This window comes from Actinia tenebrosa, unplaced genomic scaffold, assembly GCF_029948245.1.
Source record: "Actinia tenebrosa isolate PJP-AT-01 unplaced genomic scaffold, QUT_ActTen_1.0 PGA_scaffold5__44_contigs__length_20552954, whole genome shotgun sequence".
NCBI classification, from domain to species: Eukaryota; Metazoa; Cnidaria; class Anthozoa; order Actiniaria; family Actiniidae; genus Actinia; species Actinia tenebrosa.
This window is the reverse complement of record NW_028292582.1, coordinates 12711201-12737225: the sequence shown is the minus strand read 5'-3', so window position 1 is coordinate 12737225 and position 26025 is coordinate 12711201. Positions and strand designations below refer to the sequence as shown.

Genomic DNA, 26025 nt, shown 5'->3' with positions numbered 1-26025 from the left:
TATATTCGATCTTTTTTTTGTTGTCATAGTTTAACTGCTAAAATGGCTACAGGATGCTAGATATAACGCTATGTGAACCTTGGCCAGATGGAAAAGATTTTGCGGCAAAGGCTTCAGCCATCTTAGGGATCGAGGTGCTTGAAAGTGCAATGCCGACAACACCATTAGGAAGCCTAAGCAAAGGACCACAAGCAAAGAGAGTGCGCCGCGAAACTAGGCAAAAAAGCGCTGAACTATCTGTCGAGCCAAGGAATGATCTGCCTGTCTCACCGAGTGCTAATCTCCCTACAGCCCTAGCACATTTATCTGAAGTAGAAACAGCAGATCAGCAGATTTCCGAGCAGTTATCCACTTTCCTTAAATTTGCCATTAAAGTTGACGGTAAGTTCCAAAAAAAAAGGTGCAATATTACGTTACACTAGGACACTGGGTTCTTATACGCTTTTGGTACTTACGACATCTTTTTTTAAAAATGGGGGCGTTATTCATTTTTATTATTTTATTTTTGTGCTTGTCATTGTAGTGACCACCAAAGTGTTAACAAGCTCTTTAACAGCACCGAGAGCGGAATACGAGTTACGTGGCGTTGACCACGTTATTGTGAAGCAGCTGAAAGAGCAGATGCTCAACAACCCTGTTCCTGGCCAAAAGCCGTTAATAGTCGTGGTAAAGGGGCTCCACAGAATAGAAGATTTCGAAGCTGAGAACATTGATTCTTATGAATTGGAGGTCGTTATTGGCGGAAACCATCGGCGCGTGGCTATGGCAGAACTCAACGAGGAGCATCAAGATTTGTACCCACTCAAATCGGTGGATGACATCTTGTTTAGAGGTATGGATTCATTTACTATAAATACATAAATTAATGGCTAAATGTAAGAGTATGATTGACGGTTAAAGTAAAAGATGAGAAAGACTGAGAGAATCATGATAAAGCAAAAATTTTTTTTCTATTTGTATCTTTTTCGTTGAAGAAATGCTCACCAACGCAGCGATAAAACTGTGATCAGGCACACAATAACATGGACCAGTTCAGTCATGAACTCACGCCTCAAGATAAGGTACGTAAACTAAGTAGTTTAATAGCTTTAATAGTAGTTTAATAGTTTAATAGCGTAGGCTAGTAGGTTAAAACAAATGCTCCGCCAAACAATGTTTGAGTAATGGAATAGTATACGTGATTTGTATGGTGGTTGGTTAACTTCAAAAAGTAGAAATCGCTTAGAAATCTTACAATACGTGAGGCCACGAAAAAAATATCGAGCAGCCAAAAATTCAAATATTCCCGTAAAATATCGAATGGTTCATCCCTTAAGACGACTGAAACCTGAGATGCGCTATTTTTTTAAATGCATTTTCAGGTGAACTACTAAGGATTGCCAAAGAGAAGAAATGGCAACTATTTGTCATAACGAAGAATGCTGGACGCATAGCAACTTTGAAGGCCATATATATTATTACAAATTCTGCAAATACAGAGCCGCTAGTCGAGATGGTGTTTTGTGAAAAATGGTCAGGAATTCCTGATCACATCTGAGGCAAAATACAGAGCCGCTAGTCGAGATGGTGTTTTGTAAAAAGTGGTCAGGAATTCCTGATCACATTTGAGGCAAAATACAGAGCCGCTAGTAGGGCTGGTGTTCTGTAAAAAGTGGTCAGGAATTCCTGATCATCTCTGAGGTATTTTGAAGTCACTGAATTAAACGAGTAATGCATTTACGTGTGTCACGCGTTTTTTGAGCTCAAGTAAGGGGAAGGTATCCTAGAGTATAAATTTGCCGATATAATTATCAAAAATTTCCAATTGGGCAAAACTAGAAACTTCTTTCTTAGGATGTCCCATTACTATTCATTGAGTAAAAGCATTAAATAGTAAATAAATTGCCTTTTTTTAAACTTTTCAGTAAAAGCAAATGGTATTCAATTCATTTTTGCCGCAAAGTTGGCAAAGTTATTTAAAAATTCTTTGAATTTGACGCCAACACGGGTTTTGAAATATGCGAAGTTATTCTGAATCCTGTTATTTGTAAAACTATATATCAACTTCAGATTTTTAAATTTTCCCTGCCGATACAACACCAGTCATAATGAAATCTCTTTAGGTTTTAATAAAGTAAAGGTGTTCTTTCTACCGCGCGTATTCGTTTTTCACTCAGTCTAGTTTTAACTCACTCGAATTTGCTTGCCATTTTGCCGAAGGGTTATTCGAAAACAAGTTCAAATATTCTTTTTATGGCTATTAACAACCCTTCACGCTCAGCCAATGATACAACGCGATTGATATAGTGTGCTCATCTAACAGGACGGAACAAAATGCCAGACTCAAAATGGACTAAACAAAAAATATGAGGAAAATTTGAACAGGTGTGAAATTTCTGTCATTAAGTAGAAACTACGAAATCTTCAGAAATTCTTCTAAAATTATTAATTCAGTATTTCTAAAAGAAAAGGTTTCCATTGTTTAAACAGAAACATTCCAGTTCATTCCAACATGCCTAGTCACTTTCAGTCGAAGGTGAAATAGCCTGAATATTCGTAAAATTTCAGAAACAAGTCTTAAATATAATTAGAACAAGGCCTTTTGGCATGTGTTTTAAGATTTTTTTATTAATTAAGAAAGCACTTAGCTTTGAGTTACCAAAAAGCTCTCGGGTAAATACTTTTCCTGGGTTTTTACCCTTTGCTTGAACTACACAATAAATATAACTGAAAAAAATTATCGATGAGTTTTTAGATTGGAAGTAAGCAATTTTGTATTTTCAAGTAATTACTAACTGGAAAACTGTAAAATTGAAAGAGCTTTTAACAATTAGTTTTTCGTTTTCATGGCTCTTTTTCTTTTTTTTCTCTTTTTCTTTTTCTTTTTCTTTTTTTTTTTTTTTTTTACTGCAAAAAGCACCATTCTTGGTCATTGTCATACTAATTTTGGCAAATGATTTGTTGTCATCATTTGAATTTACATGACGACTGACAATCATAAATTATTCTGTTTTTTCCCCTCGGAAATCGTTGTTCAACTAAGTTAAAAACCGAACAGCTCACTTCAAGTCACGTTCTTAAAACTTCCGTCAGAGCTGAAGAAGCGCGCGACATTTCGGGAACAAGCCTTGCAAGTTTTTTGTCTTAAAAAAGTTGTACTGTTTAGTTACTTTATAAGACAATTCCATCGACAAGACTTGGAACTGTAGCAACATTCTCAGTTTCGCAGGAAAAAACAACAACTATTAATAGTCCGACGTTATTTTCCACCGACTACCAATATATACTACATTTTGGTGGAAATATTGTTTTTGGAACCGAGTCCATACAGACTTGGTTTTCAGCGCGATATTTATTTAATATTGATCTTTGAAATTTGGGAAGATTTGATGGAAAGTACTTATCACCATCACTATTGTTGTGCGTAGAAAGATTCACCTGGCTATTGTCCATGGCTGACACCAATATCTGAAATAAAAATATCAGAGCATTTAAAGTAAAGTCAAAGATAAAGTTGAGACAATTTTTTACGCTATGGTTGTTATCTTTTACGACTAACGCGATATAGATATTTGTACAAAGAGTGGATAGCGCTATCCGTTGGATAAATCCTATTACAAAAGTCATCTAAATCGATGCGGTTATCCAAGAAAGAGAGGGGAGGGAGGGGTAGAATGTGATCCTCCCCTAAATCTACCACTGCCATATACATCCATGTGATACAATGCCATTCATTCATTCATTCGTCCATTTATTAATTCAATCTCCTTTGATCGTTCATTTAGCATTTCATCGATTAATAAGTTATTCATATTCGATGTGTGAGTTAGCCTTTCCGCTGATTTTGAGTAGCCTCGAGGTTGTTTCAAGGCCCGAAAAAAAATGAAGATTATGGTTGAAGTTGATGTCAGTTAAGAATTAAAACAGTGGCTCGTTAAGTAACAGAACACAGAAAGTGACGAAAGGACCAAAGAAGTGCAAGGAGAACTTTAACAAACAAAACAAAACAACAACAACAACAACAAAAAAAACAACAAAAAACAACAAAAAGCAAACAAAAAACAAAAACAAAAAACAAACAAACAAACAAAACAGCAAAAAAAAAAACAAACAACAAAACAAAAAAACAAAACCAAACAAAAAAACAAAAACTGTTCTCTAAGGGAGATGGCGCCTAGCTAGGTTAATCTAATGAATTGGTTTTATCTTAGCAGCAATCAACAGCGTAGTTGCTAAGCAGCAGCACGCAATGGGGCGACTAAAATAATCCATTCGTTGACAACTTTCTTTAATTTTTACGCTTACAAGAGAAGCGAGTTCATATCTATAAATATGACAAGCATACAAAATACGGCCAAAGGGACTAGACGTGGTTGGGATTACAAAGAAGCAAAGCATTTCGAGTCTTAGGTGTTTTACATTTAGAGCTAGTGTAGTTCCAGCGCCGAAGCGTAAACATTTAACCAATGATAAATTGTTTTTCCAACTCGTATGAAATACAGCTGTGTTCCTCGCCTACATACTCATTTATTCAGCGTTAAAATACAGCACCATTTATTTTAGTGTCATAATATTCACATATGGCTACAAGCTTTGGACCATCAGGTGATGGCAGCCATGTTAGATGGCAGGAACAATGCAGTCGTTTTAAACGATAAAAGATTCAATTCCCGAAGGGGTTTTATTGTTCTGCCATCTAATCACAGGCCACCCAAGCTATATTATGGGGCCAGCACGTGATGGTGCAAAACCTTTATAGACTTGCTACTGAACGTAACGATAAAGTAATGAGTGCATGACTTCAACAAATGCAAGCACTTTAAAACCCACGGACCTTTCTGGAACATATGAATATTCTACGCGAAATTAAGGCTATAAACCCTGATCAACAGGAAATTCAAAACTTTCATTTGTTTATTTATTTTTCTTTCACCATGTCATTCACAATAGACAAAATTACACTACTACTATCAGATAGTATGCAGATATTTCAAAAAAGGTTGAATGGCTGAGTACTGCATACTGAATAGTGCATTCCAAGACCAAAGTGCGTTGTGGGTCTAGTTAATTTGAAATAAAAAATAAATATACTGCAATTAACTCTCTACATGTAGTTAGTATATTGTTTCAGATGAAATACACTAAAAATAGAATAAATAATAATTATTAATCCTACTTAAGACAATGTCACTATGACCCACAATGCACTTCGGTCTTCAGTGGAATGCAATATTCAGTATGCAGTATTCAGTATTCAACCTTTTTTGAAATAGCTGTATAAGGCTTTATTAGTTAAAAATGTACTTATTGAATTGATATTATTATTATTTATTGGTATTATTTGAACATAGTGAAATACATCTCAATTATTACCGCAACTTTCTACTTCTCCGGCTTGTTATGAAATTGGGGTTTTCACTATTGCCCAGAGAAATATAAAATGTACCGACTGATTATTTTTGATTGACGGCAGCGAAAAACCAAATTTCAGCGTGCAGCTTGTAATTACCGAGTTCGCAAAATATGGAAAACTGGAGTAACGAATGAATGCAAAGAGAGTTGAGGCCTAATTAGTTTTGTTTTTTTTCTCTAGAGTACACGGTATATACAGTAGAAATCTGCGATGCCTGGATATTTGCTAACACTTGGTTCAGTTGTGCGTCCATCCTTAACTTGTGTGCCATAAGCTGGGACCGCTACGTAGCCGTCAGGTCACCTCTTCGATACGCTGTACGCATGCGTAGATCAAGGGTTAAGATAATACTGCTTTGTATCTGGGTGTTTTCATTCTTTCTTTCATGTCTTGCTTGGCTTGGTGTTAAAGCTTCACACAATCGGATCCATCAATGTTCTACCGAAGGCATGGATATTGAATACGCTTTACCAGTCGTCATCGTCTTGTTTGTCATTCCAGTATGCTTTCTTGGTTTTTCTAACGGCAAGAGAATGATCGCTGCTCAAGCGCAACTCAAAAAAATTAAAGCACAGTCGACTATATCACTTAAAAGTGAGAGTACAAAAGACTACGAGCTCCAACCGTACGAGCAGAGAACAACCCTTCAAAGAAAATTGGATTCGCTGAGAATTAGCAAAGAAATAAAGACTTACAAACTCTTTTTGACGGTGATTGGAGTGTTCATGTTTTGCTGGATGCCCTTTTTCGTTATAACAGTAATATCTTCTATAAAACCAATAACTGCGGTATATGACAACATCAAACTTCTGTTTATATCTCTTGGCTACGTTAACAGTGCTTGTAATGTTTTTATATACGGCTTTCTTAATAAGGATTTCAGGAAGGCGCTGGTTATGGCGATTCGACGCAAATGGACCGCGAGGCAGAGGTCCCAGTCCTTCTCTTCATCGTCGGCCGCACGTCGTAATACGCAGGAGAGAGGGGTTGATAATGAATCTTACGTCAGCTCTACTTTACCAAGATAGTCTTTGTTATAGAAGTTTTGCACTATCACGTGACGGCAGCCATGTTAGATGGCAGGAACAATACAATCGTTTTACATAAGAAAAACGTCGATTCCCGAGAGCAAAGGGATTTTATTGTTCTGCCATCTAACCACAGGCAGCCCAAGCTATATTATGGCAGTGGGCACGTGATGGTGACGTCATAGTCGTCATGCTGGGTGACCATAACAAAGCATTCCACATTCAGATGTTGAGGAAAAATTTGGTCAATGCATTTTAGGGCTGTTTTAATTGACGAATTACACTCTATCTCGAAAATATGTCCCCCAAACAGTCCCACAGTGCACTGCAATGCACACTCGACCCAGTTTTCCCCTCAGCCTCGGAATGGTTAATAATTTAGCTCGGCTTCTCTTGCTTTGGAGGATTTTGAGTCATATGGTTGCATTCCAATAATATGTCGTAATTATTCCTAAACAAACTTATTTATTTATTTTGATTTTTATAAATATTACGAGTTTCAGTTATACATTGATTTACATACTGTTTTTCTGTAATTCCTCGCACATTAAGGTGCGCACGAGAAAGTATACAGGAGTGTAACCAGGGATCTTGCAGGGTGGGTGCACTGCTGGGAATGGAAATGGAACTATGTCCAAACTAACAGTCGCCTTTAAAGTGGTATTCCAATTCATATATTTGCAGAACCAAAAAATTCAATATGCAGATAGACAGTGCTCTTGATTTAATCCAAAATTTCATGCAATTTTGAAGCAAATGGAGATAGATGAGCGGACCTTAAGCTTTTATGGGATGGAAGGGGGGGGGGGGGGGTGGTAAACGTGCACCCTGTGCCCTCCCTGGTTAATAATAATAGTAACACCTTTATTTTATATAGCGTCAATTCTACAAGATTCAACAACGCTTTACCGACTTTAAGCTTGAATTACAAAACACTATTAAATTGATAAATAAATGCTTCGTTTACGAAAATACTTCGGAACAAAGAAATACAATAGTATAATGGGGTTCTTTTATGCTCGACCTTAGTGCACGCTTTTGAATAAATAAGTAGTAGTATATAAGTACGGAAACGCCTTAATGTAAATTCATTCAAGTCAAGTTACACCGGCTACCGGGTAAGTTACACCGTAGATTTGTCGCTTTTTTCTTTAGATAGTAACGTTTAGTATCACAATTATCCCTAGATTTCGAACAAGTAAAAGTAACAGAAGATAACGATGTTAAATGATATTTAGATGATTAAAGTTCTGAAACCGTACGTAGCCTTCAAGTAATGTCATTTATTTTGAAACAATAAATAATATATTCATAGATTAAACTGGTAATGATAATTGTACGCTTGCCGGAAAAGCCAAAATTTTTATTAAAACCTGATAGAGAATCACGGGCTCTATGTTCATGGGAAGGGAGTTCCACAACTCGGGGGCTGCATGGGAAAACACCCTGTACCCATAGCTTTTAAGGCTAGCAATGGGTTTTGATAGTAGATTGAGGCTAGAAGATCTTAAAGTGCACCTACACCCTATTTTTTTCTGATCTGGAGTAAAACTTTAAGGCACAAAAAGCAGATTTGTGGAAAAATTTTTTAGATCCATCAAAACGGGAATTTTTGGTGCTCTGTCAAAGATTGAAAAATTGACCATTTTAGCCGAAGTAAGTGAACCATGGCCGTAATTACAGAGGAGATTGGGGCGAGCGGTGTGTGACGTCACCACAGGCCAACACAACCAAAGATTACCACAGATTCTATACAGATTTTTCTAGACTATTCGCTTGCTTTTATCAAATTTCTTAAATACGTTTTATTTCCAAACGCTAAAATGCCCAACAAATGTGTAGTTTGGGGATGTAGCAACGTTCCAAATATTCCTGAAGGGATTGCCCTTCATAGTATTCCGTATTTTAATGATGAAAGACCCGAGGCCAAGAAGCGAAGGACTAGATGGATAAAGTTTGTAAAGGTGAAGCGTGCAAAGTGGGAGCCTACAAGGAACTCGTGCATATGTTCTGTGCATTTTAGAGTAGAATCATTTGAGCGAAGATTTACAACTCTTGCTACCTTGGGAAAACCGGCCATCCCTCGACTGAAACGAGACAGTTTTGGAGTGAATGTTTACCCCACGCTACATGCTGGTCAACTAGACTCGCCAAAGAAACAGCAAACATATCGCAATCGAAGAAAGGTAAAAAACTCAGCTAAAACATTTACTGCAACCTTCTTATGAAACTAATAAAGTGTATTTTTCGTGATAGACTTTAAGAGAATCATTAAAAAATGCCACCGTGTCGACTGCTGCTTCTAAAAGCGTCCCCAGTAGTACTGCACATCAAGATCATCATGATGACGCCACTGTCGAAGACCCTGGTACAACTGAACCAGTCAGCGAGCCTGAGCCTATGCTCTTGCCTGTGGCACAAAGAGAAGAGGTTTTAGAAGTTGCTCCTGTCTCTAATACTGAAGATATTACGGTGATTATTATTACAACTTAGTCTTATGGGCTTTATTACTCATATGTTTTGAACACGAGTCATTGTTTATGGTAGAGTAAGGATGATTGTTTACATAATACAGTGTAGCTCAATCGACTATCGATTTTCTTTCACCAGAGTGCCGAGAACAGGGAGGACGAAAATGTCGATTTCATGGAAACGGAGGAGACATCGAGTACTAGAGACCCTACGACTGGTGAAGCCAAATGGCAAAAAGAAAGGAGACTGCTGAGAAACCAAGTAATATCCCTGAGATCACACCTGAGGAAAAGGAAGCTTGAATGCAGAAGGCTTACAAGACGTAAGTAATGTAGCTAGTCCTTATAAGTATGTGTGATTTTATAAGTGACAAACATTCTTAGGGTTCCTAGAAGGATATATTATACTAATATGTATTTGTGAACCTAATACTTGAAATCTTTATAAATATTATTATTATCAGGCCTTAAGAATAACAAAACGAAAAACAAGGCAACTCAGACAGTGGGTGACTCAGTTCCTCAAGAAGAAAGTGTAACTGATTCAGAGTGGGATTACGACAGTGATGACCAATGATTGCATATTCATATGTTGGAATGTATTGCCGGTTTGTATTTAGAATTTTAGCGAGAAACCTGATTGATAAATAAGATCACCAAATTTGGGTTATATATGTAAAAAAAATATGAATAGGACGCCCAAACAAAAATAGATTGCTTTCTAGAGACACGAAAATATCTTTGAAATAAAGAGAGTTTGAAAAACATATATGCCATAGGATTCAATTTTAGATAACTTGGGAGTCCAATGAACCCCAAAGGTAAAACCCTGTCAAATCCAACTGCATATGTTTAAAATTTGGATATTTTCTTTTCAGACACATTCTTGCTGCTATGCATTTCAACCTTAATCTTCGGAGAGAGGTAGAAACAACGGGAGGCAACAACAGACAAAAGGTGGTTTATCCCAAGTTCAAAAATGGAGAAGCCACGATAAGGGATGTCAGAGTAAAACCAGACTATGGTAGGCTATGTGTTGTGCTTCAAGGGTTACATTTTTGTCACTCATAATTTTAAACTCAATTTTTATTATAGGTTACGTGGAAGAAATTTTCCAGACGTTCATGAATTCATCAAAAGAAGACTTGACTGCTGCACAAGATGAATTAAGACAGATGACCCCAGCACCAATGAATTCAATGCTGGAGAAGCAGCCAAGAGAGGAGGCTCTTCAAAAGCACTTGCACAGGAAAAGCATTGTGGTTGAGGATGTTCCTCCTACTTGTGCAGGTACTTTTTACATCTTAGCTAAATTTATAAATTTTATATTACTTATACATTTTTAATATTTTTTCTTTAGATGTCCCTGAACAAAACCAACTAACAAGTAGAGAACATGCCAAGAGAGCCCCACATTGCAGCCTATGCAAAAATCCTATGAAAGGACACAAGAATGTCATTGACTGTCCAAAAAACCAAAGAAATTAAAAAAAACATCGACTATTAAAACACTAAATTGTTTCATCTACAAAATTTGTATTAAATACTTTTTATTTTTATATCTTGTCATTGTGCAGTCAAACTAAAGGCTCAAGATCCATTTCAAACCCACTGTGTAGTTCATCTTCAGAAATTCTGAAACATTCTCTGATGCGTGTGTAAGCACAGGCTGGTAGTGGAATTCGTCTCTTGTATCCCAAATACCCATGCACTAGTCTTGTGAACTCCCTATATGCAATGCTACGAAGGAAGCTGGAATGTCAATAATGAATCAGTTTAGTGTGTGATTACAACAAAATTATGATCAATAACTAATGAATATAAAATAGTTTGATTTATTAAGGTAATTTCATGAGTTTGGGGGTTGGTTCACTGCAAAAATTATCATATCCCATGCAATCCTTGGAATTAATGTCAAGAAGGACAAACTGCTTTATAAAAATATTTTTGGCATATTTAACTTTTTATTGATAAGGTTTTTTCATAATTTCTTTGGTTAAAGTATAATGTGTACATAAAGAAGCCACAAATACAGCTTACCTTTCCTCTGATCCTGATTGTTGATATCTTTTCCGATCTCTGGTTTTGTACTTATCAGCTGCTAGCTTAAGACTCCATTTTTGGAGACATACTGCTGAGAAGCCAGGATGTTCGGTTATGCAGTTCAGCTCGGCATTTTCATCAAGGTCTTGAAGGACTTCTTGAGAATGGAGAGCTTCGTCGCATCCGTCGAGTTCTTTGCAGCAATAGCATTCGCTTATATTTACTAGCATCTCAGTAGAGCAATTGCCACACTTGCACCTTCAAAACAAACAGTAAAAACACGAATGTTCAATGTACACGTAACAAGAAACTGTAAAGCTTACAAAAGTCGCAATCTTGGTTAGTGTCATCCTCGAGCTCATTCAAAAACATTGTTTACGGTTTGGCGAAACCGCTCTCGCATTATAAATTCACGGGGCGCTTTTATGTTTCAATAGCACAGAAAACTCACCATTCGCTTACTACGCTAACGGCAGTCAATCGTTTGTGAAGCATTTCCTCAATCTTGGCATTTTCTCGTTCAGTATTTTCATACTGTCTCGTCCATTCTTCGTCTGCCAGAGGTTCTCCTGAATGATGCCCTTCGTACCACTCAGAGGTATCATCATTTCCTTCGACTGACAAATATTCTCCTGAATCGGACTGCTCAGAACAGTCAAAACATTCGTCCTCAACATCGTATTCATCTTGTAAGTCAAAAGATGTCTCTAGATCAGAGTTATCAGAGTCCATCTTCACGAATTTGTCTTCAAAAATCTCTTGTGTTTCAAAAGTACTCGATCTGTTTACTAACTTTCGTGCACCAAGCAACAAGTCATGGCCTGGGGTGACGTCACACTCGGACCCAGACTCCCGCTTTGATTCTGCGGTAATGGACCACGCATTTCGTATTTTTAAAACAATTTTTCGCATTCAATTTTTTTTTCAAATGTGACCGAAATACCACAAAACATTTTAAAAAGTTCCGTACAAACAGTTAAGAATATTAAAAAAATAGGGTGTAGGTGCACTTTAAGGATCGAGGTGGATTATAAGATTGAACCAATTCACAAATTAAGATAGGGAGGTGCAGCATCATGTAGGATTTTAAAAGTAAGCAATAAGATCTTAAATTACAGGTAGCCAATGCAAGTTTTGGAGAATTGGAGTGATATGGACAATTTACTAGAAAACGTAACAGCCCTTGCGGCTGCATTTTGGACGTACTGAAGTCTATCTATGGATGACTTAGGTAGACCATAGAATAGAGAGTTGCAAAAATTTAATGAGGAATTCCTGATTTGACAGTAGATTGGCCATCCTGGACACATACTGTACAATGTCTATCATACAGACAAATACGACCTAAAACATTGAAGAGCAAGACCATTGATACCATATCTTGTTGACAGCCTTTGTAATAGAAGTGAGTGGTTGGCAGTATCAAAGGCTGCAGATATGTCAAGTAAGACCAGGATATCAGAACATTTGTTGTCGATTGCACGAAGTATGTCATTCTTTACTCGTACTAATGCTGTTTCGACAATGTGTTGTTTTCTATAGGCCGACTGAAACTTTTCGTGCAACTCATTATTTTCAAGATGTTGGCATTATTCCAGAGTTTGTAAGTAACTGCTCATTTTACTGTAATTCCATTACTTTGATCATAGCTAATATTATTATGCTCTGATCGAATTATAAATTGAATAAAACTATATATGGCTAAAGAGAGGTGGGGTTCATTGGTAGTCAGGATCGAATTAATTTGACACCTTGATAGAGCCCGCATTTAAAAGTTCAGCCCATAAAAAATATATAACGAATGTGACTTTCAAGTTCCACATGAATCCCTAGAAGCTAAGAACGACTCATTTGCATTTAAAATGGCTCAAACTAATGCCTACCCTGATCAGACACTTAGAAATATTAGAAGCTTTGTCCGTCCGCCCATCCGTTAGTCTGTCCACCGATCAATAGGTCAGTCGCGCTTAATTCATGAGCCACTTAGCTCTTAGCCATAAGCGCTTTCGGAAGTGAGTTTCGGCAGAGATACATACATATATAATCTATATTGATGTGTCTTATCGCTCTAGCACCTAATATAATGGCACTAATTGAGGACGCAAATAAAATATTGAATGAATAATAAACTACAAATATAAAAAATATGAGCAATTTCATTTGCATGTATTCCTATTTTTCCCTGCAGTCTCTAATGTTAAAATGTTTCAACTTTGCAACATTTGAGGCTTGTTATCATAGCTTTTCTAAACTCCTTGTTAAAGACTCCATAGATAAAAATATTCATAGCACTATTGCAATAACCAAGAACAATGGTTATATAAAAGACAAAAGAACTGAACTTATTGACAATATCAACAAGCATGGACACATAGAATGGACACCAACAGACCACGAACACCCCGATAACGATAAGAAAGGTTTTGAATGTCTTGATCTCTTGCTTGATCGTTCTTGTTAGTGTTTTTCCACCTCGCTCGGAAGTCGAACTCTTATTATTAATCTGGTGGAGGATCCCGGATGTAGATCTACCGCGGGAATCGAGCGTCAACATTGGACTATTATCGATGCTATTTCTGCTCTCGAGATTATAATTCCAGTTGTTACTAAAACTAAGCCGCATCGAATCCTCAACTGCTGTGATTCTTTTCTTGTGTCTTCGAGCTGTAATCCAGACTCTTGCGTTCACAAATATCAAAAAGGCTACAGGTATGAGGAAGACAAGAAGGACACCGCATACTGCAAAGGCAACGTCTTCGATTCTATGTATCGTACAGTTAGTCCTCTTGTCTATACTAGAATTTGCTTTAGCGATAAGAATGATTGATAATGAAAAGCTCAACGTCCAACTGATTATTATCATTTTGCGCACTCTTGTATCGCTCATGTGCGCTTTGTAGTGAAGCGGTGACGTCACTGCTACGTAACGATCCCAGCTGACCAGACAGAGGTTGAGAACTGATGCAGAGCAGAACCAGAAGTTGAACAGAAGCCATGCTTTGCAAGTAAATGATCCCAATATCCATCTCCCTTAAACCAAAAAAATAAAAATGAACCATTCAAAAAAGAGTGAACAACAGCAGTATTACAGGCATAAAGCGTAAGGGAGAAACCGGTCTGTCTATCTGTCTGTCTGTCTGTCTGTCTGTCTGTCTATAAGGAAGACACTAGATTACCACAGGAAGCCCAAGCTCTGTTTAGATTACTAGATTAATAGAGAACAGAAAAGAGAACATAAGATGACGAGTTGAAACAATTGGCATCGATCTCAAAGCAACTCAAAATGTCACGTGGTATGTAATCCATACATCTCATTGGTTGAGAGGTTGCCTACGCCCACTTTGGGCCACCTTCTTAATTTTGAGTAAAAGAGAATACAACAGAAACTAGGCTCCCGGTGTTAATGACGTATCTGCGGTCTTTCCTAATAAAATATTGCAGGCTCAGCAATAACAATGATGGCGATTTTTATCGAAGGAAAAGGAGGTAAAAAGACTATTGAAATCATGTTTATTCATGGAGACTTACGTAACAATCAAATAAAATAGGGACCGACAGATCCAAGTGAGCAATCAGTGATTTATTTGGTCTACTAACAAGCATTTCCTGTCACAAAGCAAAGATTCTCTTTCAGCCCATGGATCGCTCTTCAACGCTAATGAGTAGTATTGACATCATCTATAATTAGCTCTGCTTCCCTTTAAACTTACTCATGATAATCAGAAATAACCTTTCTGTTTTTCTAAATCTTTATTGATATTCTGCAATGGTGCGTAGGTGACCACAAAAAAGTTTTTTCTATAAAATATTTTGTGTGTGTGTGTGTGGAGGGGAATTTATTTATTTTAAAGCTACTCAAAATAACTAAAATAAAAAATAAAAAAATAAAAAAAGTAACAAATCTATGTCATTAAATTTGCGGCCTAAAAACATAAGTGCAAAAAGTACTTGATGCTGATTGGCTGAAATACAGTGCAAAAAAAAAAAAAGTAATGCAGTGCAAATTACAAACGGAATTCTCGCTTTTGATTGGATAATAAACAATAGAAAATGATTTTAGCCAATAAGATGATAGATTTTTATGACGAAAAATTTGAGGAAAATTTGAAGCAAGCGAGGGGGAAAATGGCAGCCATTTTATCTTAGGTGAAAGTAAGCAAAGATTTTACAGATTTTTCTATCAAAAAACTAAAAAAAAAAAACAGTTTAAAAAAGAAAACACAAGTAAAAGTTCATCGTTATTGCTGAATATATGGAAGAAAAAGTGAGAAGAAAACAATGAATTGAGGAAAATGAGCCAGCCGATCTAGATAAAGAAAATACTCGAGCGATTCTTTGCCGAAGTAAAGCAAAAACTAAAACAGAAATGAAAAAGACTATGAGCAAGACCATTAAACACGATGTGGTAAGTGCTTACACAATATAATATTTTGGTCTACAAGATCCCAAGCTGAGCCGCAAAGTGTTCTGAACACCTTCAACAACTGTCAGGTATAATTTTTTTTCAATGTCTTACAATTCCAGTTAGCTGCAAAGTCAGCCAATCCAAATGTCTTCATTGCTAGTGATTCAGATTTACTTAACAGTAAAAGAAACTGTTTACAATTAACATATAGCCAATTTTTCGTTTAAAATGGTTAAAAAAATCTTTGTTACATGTATTTGAAACCAAAATCGTTTTGAATATATTTGGTTGTGAACGAACAAATTTCATAAAATATTAAGCTTATGCATTGAATATTTCACATATTTTCGTCTCTCTCTCTCTCTCTCTCTCTCTTTTTTGTAATTTTTCATGTATGTTATTAATAAGTAATAACACGATTTCTCGTTCAATTTGTCGGTACATTTGCACAATTCATTAGTCGGCTATTTTTAATTCATTTGTCAGAACCAATAAGCAATAAAGACATCACAGGGCTTATTACGCGCGTGACCTTGAACGACTGCAAAGCGTTCACTTTTTGTCCTAATTTTTGCACTTGTATCATTAATAAGTAATGATATGGTTTCTCGTTCAATTTGGGATTAATTTGCACTCGTTAGTTTTTCAAAGAGTCAAATTGCATATGAATTGTTAAAATCCCAATTTCAAAAATTGCAAATTGCACTTAATACGGATCATCACTGGATTACAAGAACATTCTAGACAAAGTAAAAATAGAGGCTTATTGCTGAACAACAGAAAACTCGAAACTTACTTGACAAATTGGTGGATGATTGGATTAGATGAATGGAAAACCAAATTATAAAAGTATTTCTACCTTTTCCGATTATTACAATTATCATTATTAATGGTTATGAGATGAGTTCGGCTTCGGGTAATGGCTGGTTTTTGTGATATTGTCATTGAATGATGAAACAAAGTCACGGAACTGAATCATCGAATAACGTTTGAATCGCGGTGAGACGGTACTGTAACACGAACATTTGGACTCAATTCACAATGGTTTAACGAAAGTCTCTCAGTTCTCATCAAATAGATTTTTTCACCGATGCTCTCGCGGAAGCCTGCTGTTTTGAGCGAACTGAAAAACATGAACGAGAATGTTTACTCTTGCTTATCGAAATAAAAAATGACCATAACAATGGACGAAAGCCATTCAACATTTGAAACGAATAAATTTTTTCACACGATATGAAGATAAGATAGTCATTCACGAACTTTTGCCTGGGAAATAAATGTTTCGTATGATATATTTAGAACTAAAAACTCGAACTAAGTTGGTCACGGAGTAATGAAAAACAAAACAAAACAAAACAAAACAAAACTATAAATGGATCGTAGACTCTTTCGTTTTCTGTCCATAATGAGCTTCGATGTCAAGATGCAAACGAGGGTGTTTTTTGAATGATATATTGAAAGAAATACATGCTATCATATCCCGTTATATTTTTCAAGAAAGAAGTAGTTATAAATATTACAATTAACTATGCCATGCCGATAGTCTTGAAACAATCTTTTAAAAAAAACTTTAATTTTTGCTCGTAAGAATTTTTGATCGGCTATGATTTGTGTTCGTTAAAAGTATCTTAATTTTGAGATTTAAATTGAATTGAAAAAAGGTGGAATTAATATTTCTGTCGGCTTACCTGTCATTTCAAAAGTAAGGTGATAAGCGAGCGAGATTGGAAGAACCACAAGTCCAACTAGAAAGTCTGCCACAGCCAAACTCGCCACGAAGAAGAACGCTGAAAACCTCAAACGTCGAGTCATGAAAATAGTCCAAATAACAAGAAAATTCCCAACCAGAGTACACAACATCAGAAGTACTAAAAACACGGCAGTCAAAGCAGTTTTTGGGCTTTTAAGTACTTCGGATAGAGTATGATAATGATAACCTGTAGAATATGTCGAGTTTTCTTCAGCCATTTTGATTGAAAAGATGAAATTCTTTTTGACGTAAAGTATTTGAATCTTCGCCTTAGCTCTGACCAAGAAAATTATGCTATTTCTTATAAAAATACGTCTGCTGAGTACGATAATAAGCAAAAACAAATGGTATTCATCGACAGAAAGTATGTTTTAGAGCACTTGAAGTTCACTCAACTGAACCCGCTAAACAAAACGGTATTTGCAAAATGAATATTGCTTCTTGGAAGTTGCTGGAGAACCTATTCTAGTCTTACTAGCTTTGAATTCATGCCAGAGAGTTGTAACGCATATATTAAACGCTCAGTGAAAGTAAATAATTCGGCCTCTGACAATCCGGCAAATTGATAATATTACAATTACCAACTGTCAGACGCTGAAACAATGTACTTTTGCTTTCAAACGGAAATGTTTAGGCAATGTTATCTGAGTATTAATTAGAACAGTGAGCTTTTTTTAACTTCTAGATTATAATTTCAATAACAAGAAAATCTATCCACGATATTTTGTACTCCAGGTGGTTTCGTTATTTGTTGAATTCCAGCTAGAATTTTTTTTTTTTTTTTTTGCTATCTTTTTCGGTTAAATAAGCTCTAGATTAAGTTTTTTGTGAGTGTTTTTTTTTTCTTGATGAAGAAAAATTGTTGCTTGGTAACACTCGACTTTTACATGTAATAACTTGCAAAACTCAAAAGAAATCCTAAAAAAAAATATAAATAAATAAAAACAAGAAAAAAACAAAACAAAACAAAACAAAAAAAACAAAACAACAACAACAAAACAAAAAAAACAAAAAAAAACAAAAACAAAAACAAAAACAAAACAAAACAAACAAAACAAAACAAAACAAAAAACAAAACAAAAACAAAACAAAAACAAAAACAAAAACAAAAACAAAAACAAAAACAAAAACAAAAACAAAACAAAAACAAAAACAAAAACAAAAACAAAAACAAAAACAAAAACAAAAACAAAAACAAAAACAAAAACAAAAACAAAAACAAAAACAAAAACAAAACAAAAACAAAAAAACAAAAAAAAAAAACAACAAAAAAACAAAAAAAACAAAACAAAAAAAAAACAAAAAAAACAACAACAAACAACTAAAAAAGAAGAAAAAGCCAAAACATTCGATTTGAAAATAAACCATGTTTTTAAATAAACGGTGTCTTTTCTAGTAGGAGAAAGAATTTTCCTTGAAAATGCAGTAACAGAGACATTTTCATAACAGGAGTTTACTCCCGACTTTATATTGACACTGTGCTCGCAGCTTTAACTTTTTTTCCCTTTTCATAAATTATCAGCCCTAGACAAACGAAATTTCTAGTAATTACGAATATAATTTTGAATTTTCTTAATATTTCTACCGACAGTGCATATATCTTACGAATTTTTTTTGGCTTTTAATAAAGAAAGTTTCGGAAGCGAGAATACTAGATCATTAGCAGCTTTAGTAAAACGAATTGCGATCTTCTGATATTATTATATCTTCTTTGCATGAATTTTGGCGCATTTGAAAACTTTCAGTTTAAGCCAAAACTCTCCTCTTTTGTTTGGTTTTGTTATTCAAACGTGGGCAAAAGATAAAGAATGTTATTTTTCCCTTTGTTCTGTTTTGTATATTCGAATTCATGCACAAGACATTCTACATGATCTTGATACGATTAAAGTAAAGCAGCTGAAGAAGAATCGAAAGGGGAAAAAATTGATGAATAAATAAATTAAAAAAAAAAAAAAAGATTAAACTAAAAATAAGGATCGGACTCCTCTTATTAACACAGCTTTAAGAAATAAGAAGTATTCCTACTGAGTAGATTACAGAACCTCCGTGGCCTGAGGCTATCTATCATCATTGACCGTGTTATTCATTTAACACGTTGTCAAAACTGTCTGTCAAAAGCCAATGTCATTATTATCTGTGTACAATTTTTCTTCTTTCTACGGCTAACCTAATAACTATAAAGATATGAACATTTCATATGTATATTGCGCATGAGTGCATTCTTTTTTTGATCCTGCATGCGTCCCTCTTGCTCAACGATAAAGAACATAAACTCGCTATAAAAAAGGCCAAGAAATCTAACTCATTCAGAGAAGAAAACTTTCTATTTTTGTTTCAAGAGCATTATCTCCAGCCCACTTGGCCATGCCCAAGTAGTTTTAGTGAATATACAAATGACTAGTATTAGTTGCATATGGGATTGTTTGAAGGATGGCCATTTCATTTCAGCTGTCTGAAGCAAAAGCCGCCACAATCTCTCCCACCAGGCGGAATCCAGTGATAAACATCCTGTTTTTCATTTTCTGATAGTAGAATAGCACCGTCACATGCTGGGATTTTACTAGTGCAGCAATCGTCCTCTTCGACACGATTTTTCAATTTCGAAATCCACTCATGAAATGAAGTCCACTGATAATCATTAAGAATTATTCCCCTTAAAGTTGACTTGTTTTTCTCCCTGCCATGTTGGAAAGAAATTTATTTACTTAAAGAAAGATTAGGACTGAAGACACCTGTTAAAACTGGCATGTTTAACATAAGTTATAATTTTAAAATTAAAATTATTTTCAACTCTGCTTTTCTTCCTTCAAATTACTGATTTTAGTTATTTTGCAATATTTTATTTCCGTGTGCCCTGCTACACGCATTTCCCTTTTTGAAATCCACAGGCGAAAATAAGCAGTTGCACGAATTTAACATAAAATGATTTCGCTTCTAAAATTAGCTTTTATTTCTGGCATGCTTAACTTAAATCATAATTTTGGGATTATAAATAATTTCAATTTCGCTTTCCCAACTTTAAATTAATGATTTTAGTTGTTTTTTATTATTTAGTTCCGCGTGCCCTACTACACTTATTTTCCGTTTTGAAAACGTGCAGTTGCACTAATATAACTTTAAAATGTTTTCGCTTCTAAAATTAGCTTTTATTTCTGGCATGCTTAACTTAAATCATAATTTTGGGATTATAAATAATTTCAATTTCGCTTTCCCAGCTTTAAATTAATGATTTTAGTTGTTTTTTATTATTTAGTTCCGCGTGCCCTACTACACGTATTTTCCGTTTTGAAAACGTGCAGTTGCACTAATATAACTTTAAAATGTTTTCGCTTCTAAAATGAACTTTTATTTCTGAGTCATGCTAGAAAGATGTGAAAATGTGCAGTTGCACGAATATAATTTTAACTTTCAAATTAACTCTTATTTTTGAGCCATGCTAGAAAGATAGACTTTATTGCAGGCAAGATTAAAAAAAAAAAAAAAAAAAAAAAAAAAAAGAGAGAGACACACACATGAAATTTTAAATTAAGAAGATAAAGTTAAACTATGGAAAAATTAGGAAAGGAAATGAATAGTAAGAAGAGCAAAAATAAAAGGGAAATACAGCCCCCTTCCAAAAGAGAAAAAGAAAAAAAGAAAAATAGAAAAAAAGAAAGAAAAGGAAGGAGAAGGAGAAGGAGAAGGAGAGGGAGAAGGAGAGGGAGAAGGAGGGAGAAGGAGAAGAAGGAGAAGAAGGAGAAGAAGAAGGACAAGAAGGACAAGAAGGACAAGAAGAAGGACAAGAAGGACAAGAAGGACAAGAAGAAGGACAAGAAGGACAAGAAGAAGGACAAGAAGAAGAAGGAAAAGAAGAAGGACAAGAAGGACAAGAAGGACAAGAAGAAGGACAAGAAGGACAAGAAGAAGGACAAGAAGGACAAGAAGGACAAGAAGGACAAGAAGGACGACAAGAAGGACAAGAAGAAGGACAAGAAGAAGAAGGAAAAGAAGAAGAAGGAAAAGGAAAAGAAAGAGTGAGGAAAAACAAAAACAAATACGAAAACAAATGAAAACAGAATTAAAGAATAATAATTTAGGAATAAAAACGTATATTCAGTTTTATTTATTTCAAATTTACATCGAACGAAGTAAGAATTTAAAATATATAAGCATATCTTTGCTCTTCATAATCCCTTCCCCGTATTGCTATCTTACTCTATTTAAAAGTTATTGAACCAGACTTAATCAATGCGATATGTTTTTAGTTTTTAACAGTGTTCTCCGGTTCTCGTTCTAATGACAAGTCATAATTCTCAACAAGGGTTTTGACTTCCGCTGTCTTCATCAGTAACTTAGCAACGCCAGGATGTCGAGGGTAGCTATAGCCCTCAGCGGCATTCCGGTAACTGTACAAAACGTCTTGGAGCTCCGTTGACACGTCTGCGCATGCGTGGTTGGAACCGACTTCATCCTCCGAGTAAACACTTTGGATGTAGTTCATTTGACCCAATACATCACCCAGGAAATGAAGAGAGTTGGTGTTGTTTTTGCACGCCAGTCGGTGTCTGTAGTAAAGAGCATAATCATCTGATGATGACGTCAGGATGATTAGATGACGTAACATACTGGAGAAGAAAATGAGGCTTTAGAAGTAAGTAATAGAAATATAATACAATAGAAACAGATAAACAAACCAAGTGAATAATATGTTCAAAAACCAGTACATTTGTATGGAATCCGAGAACGATGTCCGAAATTTTTGGTGACCGTAACACAATCAAATACAATTTATACCACATGATAACTAGTGCGAAAAGGTGAGTTATATATAATCAGTATAATTTATTTGTAAAGGTTATTGTAGTGTACCTTTTACTTTTGTGTTTCAATTTTTTCCAAGTGTGTTGTAATCTGTAGACAGGAGGGGATCGTAGTGACGTCACAAGGGCCTTGGTGGCGTTGTAGTTGTGTATCTCTGCACAGCGGTCAGCCATCTGAGAAAAACAAAACAAAAAATAAATCATTTGCCATATCGTTTTTTCTCGAGCAGCGCTATTTATGGCCAAAGAAACTATTCTCAAGGGATTGACACGAGAATTGATATGAGAAAACATTACACTCAATGTGAATGAGTTTAAGGGACATTTTAGAAGAGGAATCTAGAAGTAGGGTTACATTGCCTTGGCTTCCATTATACAAAACACAAAAATAATACTCACGGGATTGAATCGGTGTTTGATATGAGAAAAATTTACTTTCAATGTGAATGAGACTTTGGGACTTGAGACTTCAGGCTTCTTTCTCCGCTTGCAATTTATTTGTATAAATGGTGTAGTAAACTCTCACTGTATAGCTTACCTCGATCACTTTAGCTATAACACGAGCCCGTTGTCCTGGTCGTTCATGGGCGAGTATTTCTGTGGTTACTAAAGCAACCATGCGCGAGTAGAACTCGGCCATTGCTGTGACGTTTGGAGAGCAAGTCCCCTGTGTAACATGAAAACACATTTATTACTAAATTATTATAAAATAGAAAACGTTTGGTGTTGTATTATAAACAAAAAATCGTACAATGTTCTCGAACGATTCGAAATTTATAGAAACCCGTAATGTTAAAAGGCTCGTCCAATCTTGAAAATTTTCAAAACATCACTCGTACCTATGAATTCACCTTTTGAGCGGACACCAAAAAGTTCGGACATCCTTCTCGGATTCCCATTCACTGAATTAAAAAAGAAAATTCAGATGAATTTCTTTAGTTACTTTTCCAAAAAGCAGTAAAAAAAGCCAATCAAATCGGATAAGTGATATTTTGCTTGTATTTAGAGAGCTAACTAAACAAACCGAGTAAAGAATTTGTTTAAAAGTCAGTAAATTCGTATCGAAATCCGAGAACGATGTCCGAACTTCTTGGTGACACAATCCAATACCAAGTGATGGCTAGCTAGCGCTCAAAAGGTGAATTCCGAATTATACTCGAGATCGTGCATTGATTTCCTATACAAATAACCTAAAGTATCAAATATCAAAGGATATTTCTACTCGCTCCAGGCTGTTTTCTTTGTGGATATTTGTACTCTTCTCAGTGACTAATGTTGAACCATAGCATATGTTCAGATTTTTTCTCACATCAGAAGGGAATAATCTTGTTTTGACCTTCATAGGTTAGATAATAAATCAAGTTTTCTAGATCAACACTGAAATATTAAATAATACACTCACTCTTTCTTGAGACTTCCATCTTTGGTCTAGGATCTCGTCCAGTCCTATTTTACCAAACATTTCTTTCTCAATCATTGTAATTTCTTCTGCAAATACTTTAGGGTCGATATCGGTAAGGTTGATAGGAACCTGGTCATCGTTTTCAGCGCTGGTGACTGGTACCACTAGTATATTCTTCTTCCTTGCACCAAACAGTCTTTGGAATCCTTGTCGCAGTCTCTCTCTTAGCGATGGTCTTGTGTTGTTTTCTCGTGTTGCCCCAGTCAGATTTTCACCAGCACGAGCGTCATTTGTATTCCGTGTACCTGGGTTATTGCTCGTTGCATTAAAGAGCTCGTAGCGTAACTTGTTTGCCTTTGGGATGAAAGGTGGTACTGCGCTTGGACCAGGGATTTGCACGTTTGTTGGTAATGGTTCTGAACCACTATTAACATGAGATTCAATATAATTGTTAGAATCTTTTGCACCAGGTGATGTGCTGTCCAGTCCTAGTGTTTCAGGAATCGTTACGGTATCTAGTTCCTGGTCATTCTTCACCACTGACTGACCTGACTCACTTCGAGCCACTTCAACTTTATGATCGATTTCCTGGACTGCACCAGATGATATGCTGTCTGGCCCCAATTTTCCAGGAATTGTAACGGTATCTAGTTCCTGGTCATTTACCACTGACTGACCTGTCTCACTGCGAGCCACTGCAACATCATGTTCCTGGACTGCTCCATGTGTTGTCTGCCTACCCATCTCAGACACTCCCCTTTCATACAAGGCCACCCAACAATCAATAGCTCCTTTGTAAAAGTTGCCTCTGAACTCTGTCAGATCTCCCAAAGAATATTGCCCTTTAAAAATAAAGTAATATGGTATGTCAGTAGACGAAAAGAGAATGCAGCGTACTTTGGTTTAAATAAATACATCCTAAAAAACACCTTTAGCCTAATTTCTGATAAGGAATAATATTGCCCTTTGAAAATAAACCTCATCGGCCTGGGCGTAATGTTTTCCCATTTCATAACAAGTGTCATTCCTTTGATAAGGCCCCGTCCACACGTATCCGCAAATGTTTGTGTCCGTATCCGCAAATTTTACGAAAACGGATACGTGTGGACAGTGAAAACGATTCGAGTACGCTGCGTGTGGACGCAAACATTTTCGTATCCGCAAAAAATAATTTGCGGATACAAAAATTTCCGGATATGTTTGGACGGGGCCTAAGATGTTTTTGTTGCATGTATCCATATTCATGTGTCTTCTCATGTGCAACCGCTAAACAAAGAAATGTTACTCTAGGGAATGACACGTGTCTGAAATGAGAAAACATTACGCCCAGGCCGGGGAGGTCTATAATGTGTCATAGTAGACAGAAATATATATATATTGGAGCGTTCTTCGACTTAAGGTGGATCATAATACTTCGATTAACGTATATAAAACTGTTAAAATTATAAAACTTTTTAAAACAAAAAACAAAAAAAAACAACACTTTTATATGCATAGTGTTATCATCCAAATACCTTTGAGGATCGCCAACTTTCTTTTACCAGCAAAATCATTCGTTTTTCTGGTGGAAATATCGTAATTTTTAGCGGCGTCTTTTATCGTCAAGATAAAGAAATAAAACTCTTGGATCTTCATACTCAAAAAACAGATTAACCACATGACTCTGGCTTCTCCAATCAGCTGGTTACTTCTGATCCACGTGATCTCTGACATTGTCTGTGGAAGTCTTGGAAGACATGTCGTAATGACTGGCAATTCTTGTTTACTTGTCGTTTGCTGTTGAGGTTTTTGTACCATGACCTTCAAAATGCTGCTTTTATCTCCACTACGCAAATATACATAGATAATCATCTTATTGGGCTGATAAAAGGTTATTTGATCGAAGGATAGAATTATACAATACAGTTTTCCACAGCGTTATTCCTTTTTTCGTCTTTCGTCTAGTTTCATGAAATTTTTTTCATGTAATTAAAAATTACCATTGTGGTGTCATAAAAAGCGCGCGCTTTCACAATGCTGTGACGTCATTTGAAGAATATACACAGGAAGCCCAATTCGCGCGCGCTTGTTGAAATATCAGGGAAATTAGTAAGTAGATGTTTACGAAACCCTTTAACAACTCAGCATTTTACTACCTGAAGCACTACATCATTGATCAGTACTTAAGGTGGCTGACTACTTTTGACCGTTCGGTTTTGAGCCCACGATGTACGCGCGCTCAAAAACCTAAATAATCTTCGCGATTTTATTGAAGAACCATACGCATTTTGAACCTCAAGAGGGCAAAACCCTCAAACTTTGCACGGGATCAATATATGACACTTATTCGAAAAAACTCCTAAAAATCTAGGTTATATCATTTTTGTAGAACTGATGTTGATTTTTCTAAAAATAAATATTTGTAGGGATTTTTGTTCGACTTTATGAGAGCATATGAGAGCACTGAAAGGAGAAAATATGACAAATCAATGTGTTTCTTTGTCGTTTTGTCAAAAACATCCACGCATTATTGTAGAGTAATACACTAGCCGTCATTCGTGAAATCTTAGAGTCCGCAAAGAACTATTATGTTATGAATCTTAATTTGTTTTCAGATCACTTCCGGTGGCGCAAATTTTGCTCCAAAAACTCGAGCATAGGCATCCATTAAATGCTGCATAAAATCTCGAAAACAAACTTGGGACATCCCATTTTTCTTTTCATATTTGTAATCTACATTAAATTTCAGGTTAAGA

General features: G+C 35.8%; 7 protein-coding genes across 8 annotated transcripts in view; 4 read left to right on the top strand and 3 right to left on the bottom strand.

Moving 5' to 3' along the window:
- The window catches only part of LOC148906597 (uncharacterized), a 3502-nt gene extending 1803 nt beyond the window's left edge, over positions 1-1699 (top strand). Inside the window, exons 2-5 of one of the 2 annotated variants that reach the window (XR_016121381.1) lie at positions 30-381; positions 524-832; positions 975-1061; positions 1362-1699. Coding sequence is in view for 1 of the 2 variants with exons in the window: in XM_089038246.1 (XP_088894372.1) it covers positions 54-381; positions 524-832; positions 975-1006 (669 nt within the window). In the remaining variant the exon portion in view is untranslated. Of the gene's footprint in view, positions 382-523; positions 833-974; positions 1071-1361 lie in introns of those variants that run through there. The other variant, XM_089038246.1, reaches the window with a different exon arrangement.
- The window catches only part of LOC116307169 (octopamine receptor beta-2R-like), a gene marked incomplete at its 5' end in the record, with an annotated part of 16981 nt that extends 9753 nt beyond the window's left edge, over positions 1-7228 (top strand). The window contains one exon of the mRNA XM_089038285.1: positions 5573-7228. Within this exon, the coding sequence (XP_088894411.1) occupies positions 5573-6420 (848 nt within the window). The remainder of the gene's footprint in view (positions 1-5572) is intronic.
- A 699-nt stretch (positions 7229-7927) lies between these two features.
- LOC148906596 (uncharacterized) lies at positions 7928-9911 on the top strand. The gene is made up of 5 exons (XM_089038283.1): positions 7928-8606; positions 8677-8892; positions 9031-9214; positions 9356-9499; positions 9770-9911. Exons 1-4 carry the CDS (start codon positions 8244-8246, stop codon positions 9466-9468), a joined length of 876 nt encoding a protein of 291 aa, XP_088894409.1. The 5' UTR covers positions 7928-8243; the 3' UTR covers positions 9469-9499; positions 9770-9911.
- LOC148906595 (uncharacterized) lies at positions 9527-10450 on the top strand. Its single transcript, XM_089038284.1, has 3 exons — positions 9527-9915; positions 9987-10181; positions 10252-10450. The coding sequence occupies exons 1-3, from the start codon at positions 9786-9788 to the stop codon at positions 10377-10379; spliced, it is 453 nt and encodes a 150-aa protein (XP_088894410.1). The 5' UTR covers positions 9527-9785; the 3' UTR covers positions 10380-10450.
- On the bottom strand, positions 9960-11930 carry LOC148906594 (uncharacterized). The gene is made up of 3 exons (XM_089038281.1): positions 11386-11930; positions 10932-11192; positions 9960-10643 (listed from the first exon to the last, which is right to left on the bottom strand). The coding sequence occupies exons 1-3, from the start codon at positions 11844-11846 to the stop codon at positions 10469-10471; spliced, it is 897 nt and encodes a 298-aa protein (XP_088894407.1). The 5' UTR covers positions 11847-11930; the 3' UTR covers positions 9960-10468.
- A 248-nt stretch (positions 11931-12178) lies between these two features.
- LOC116307165 (5-hydroxytryptamine receptor 1B) lies at positions 12179-17643 on the bottom strand. The gene is made up of 2 exons (XM_031717316.2): positions 17028-17643; positions 12179-13964 (listed from the first exon to the last, which is right to left on the bottom strand). The coding sequence occupies exons 1-2, from the start codon at positions 17305-17307 to the stop codon at positions 13132-13134; spliced, it is 1113 nt and encodes a 370-aa protein (XP_031573176.2). The 5' UTR covers positions 17308-17643; the 3' UTR covers positions 12179-13131.
- A 3606-nt stretch (positions 17644-21249) lies between these two features.
- LOC116307167 (uncharacterized) lies at positions 21250-25141 on the bottom strand. The gene is made up of 5 exons (XM_031717318.2): positions 24805-25141; positions 23291-24132; positions 22427-22555; positions 21938-22062; positions 21250-21693 (listed from the first exon to the last, which is right to left on the bottom strand). Exons 1-5 carry the CDS (start codon positions 25139-25141, stop codon positions 21330-21332), a joined length of 1797 nt encoding a protein of 598 aa, XP_031573178.2. The 3' UTR covers positions 21250-21329.
- Positions 25142-26025: the final 884 nt, after the last annotated feature.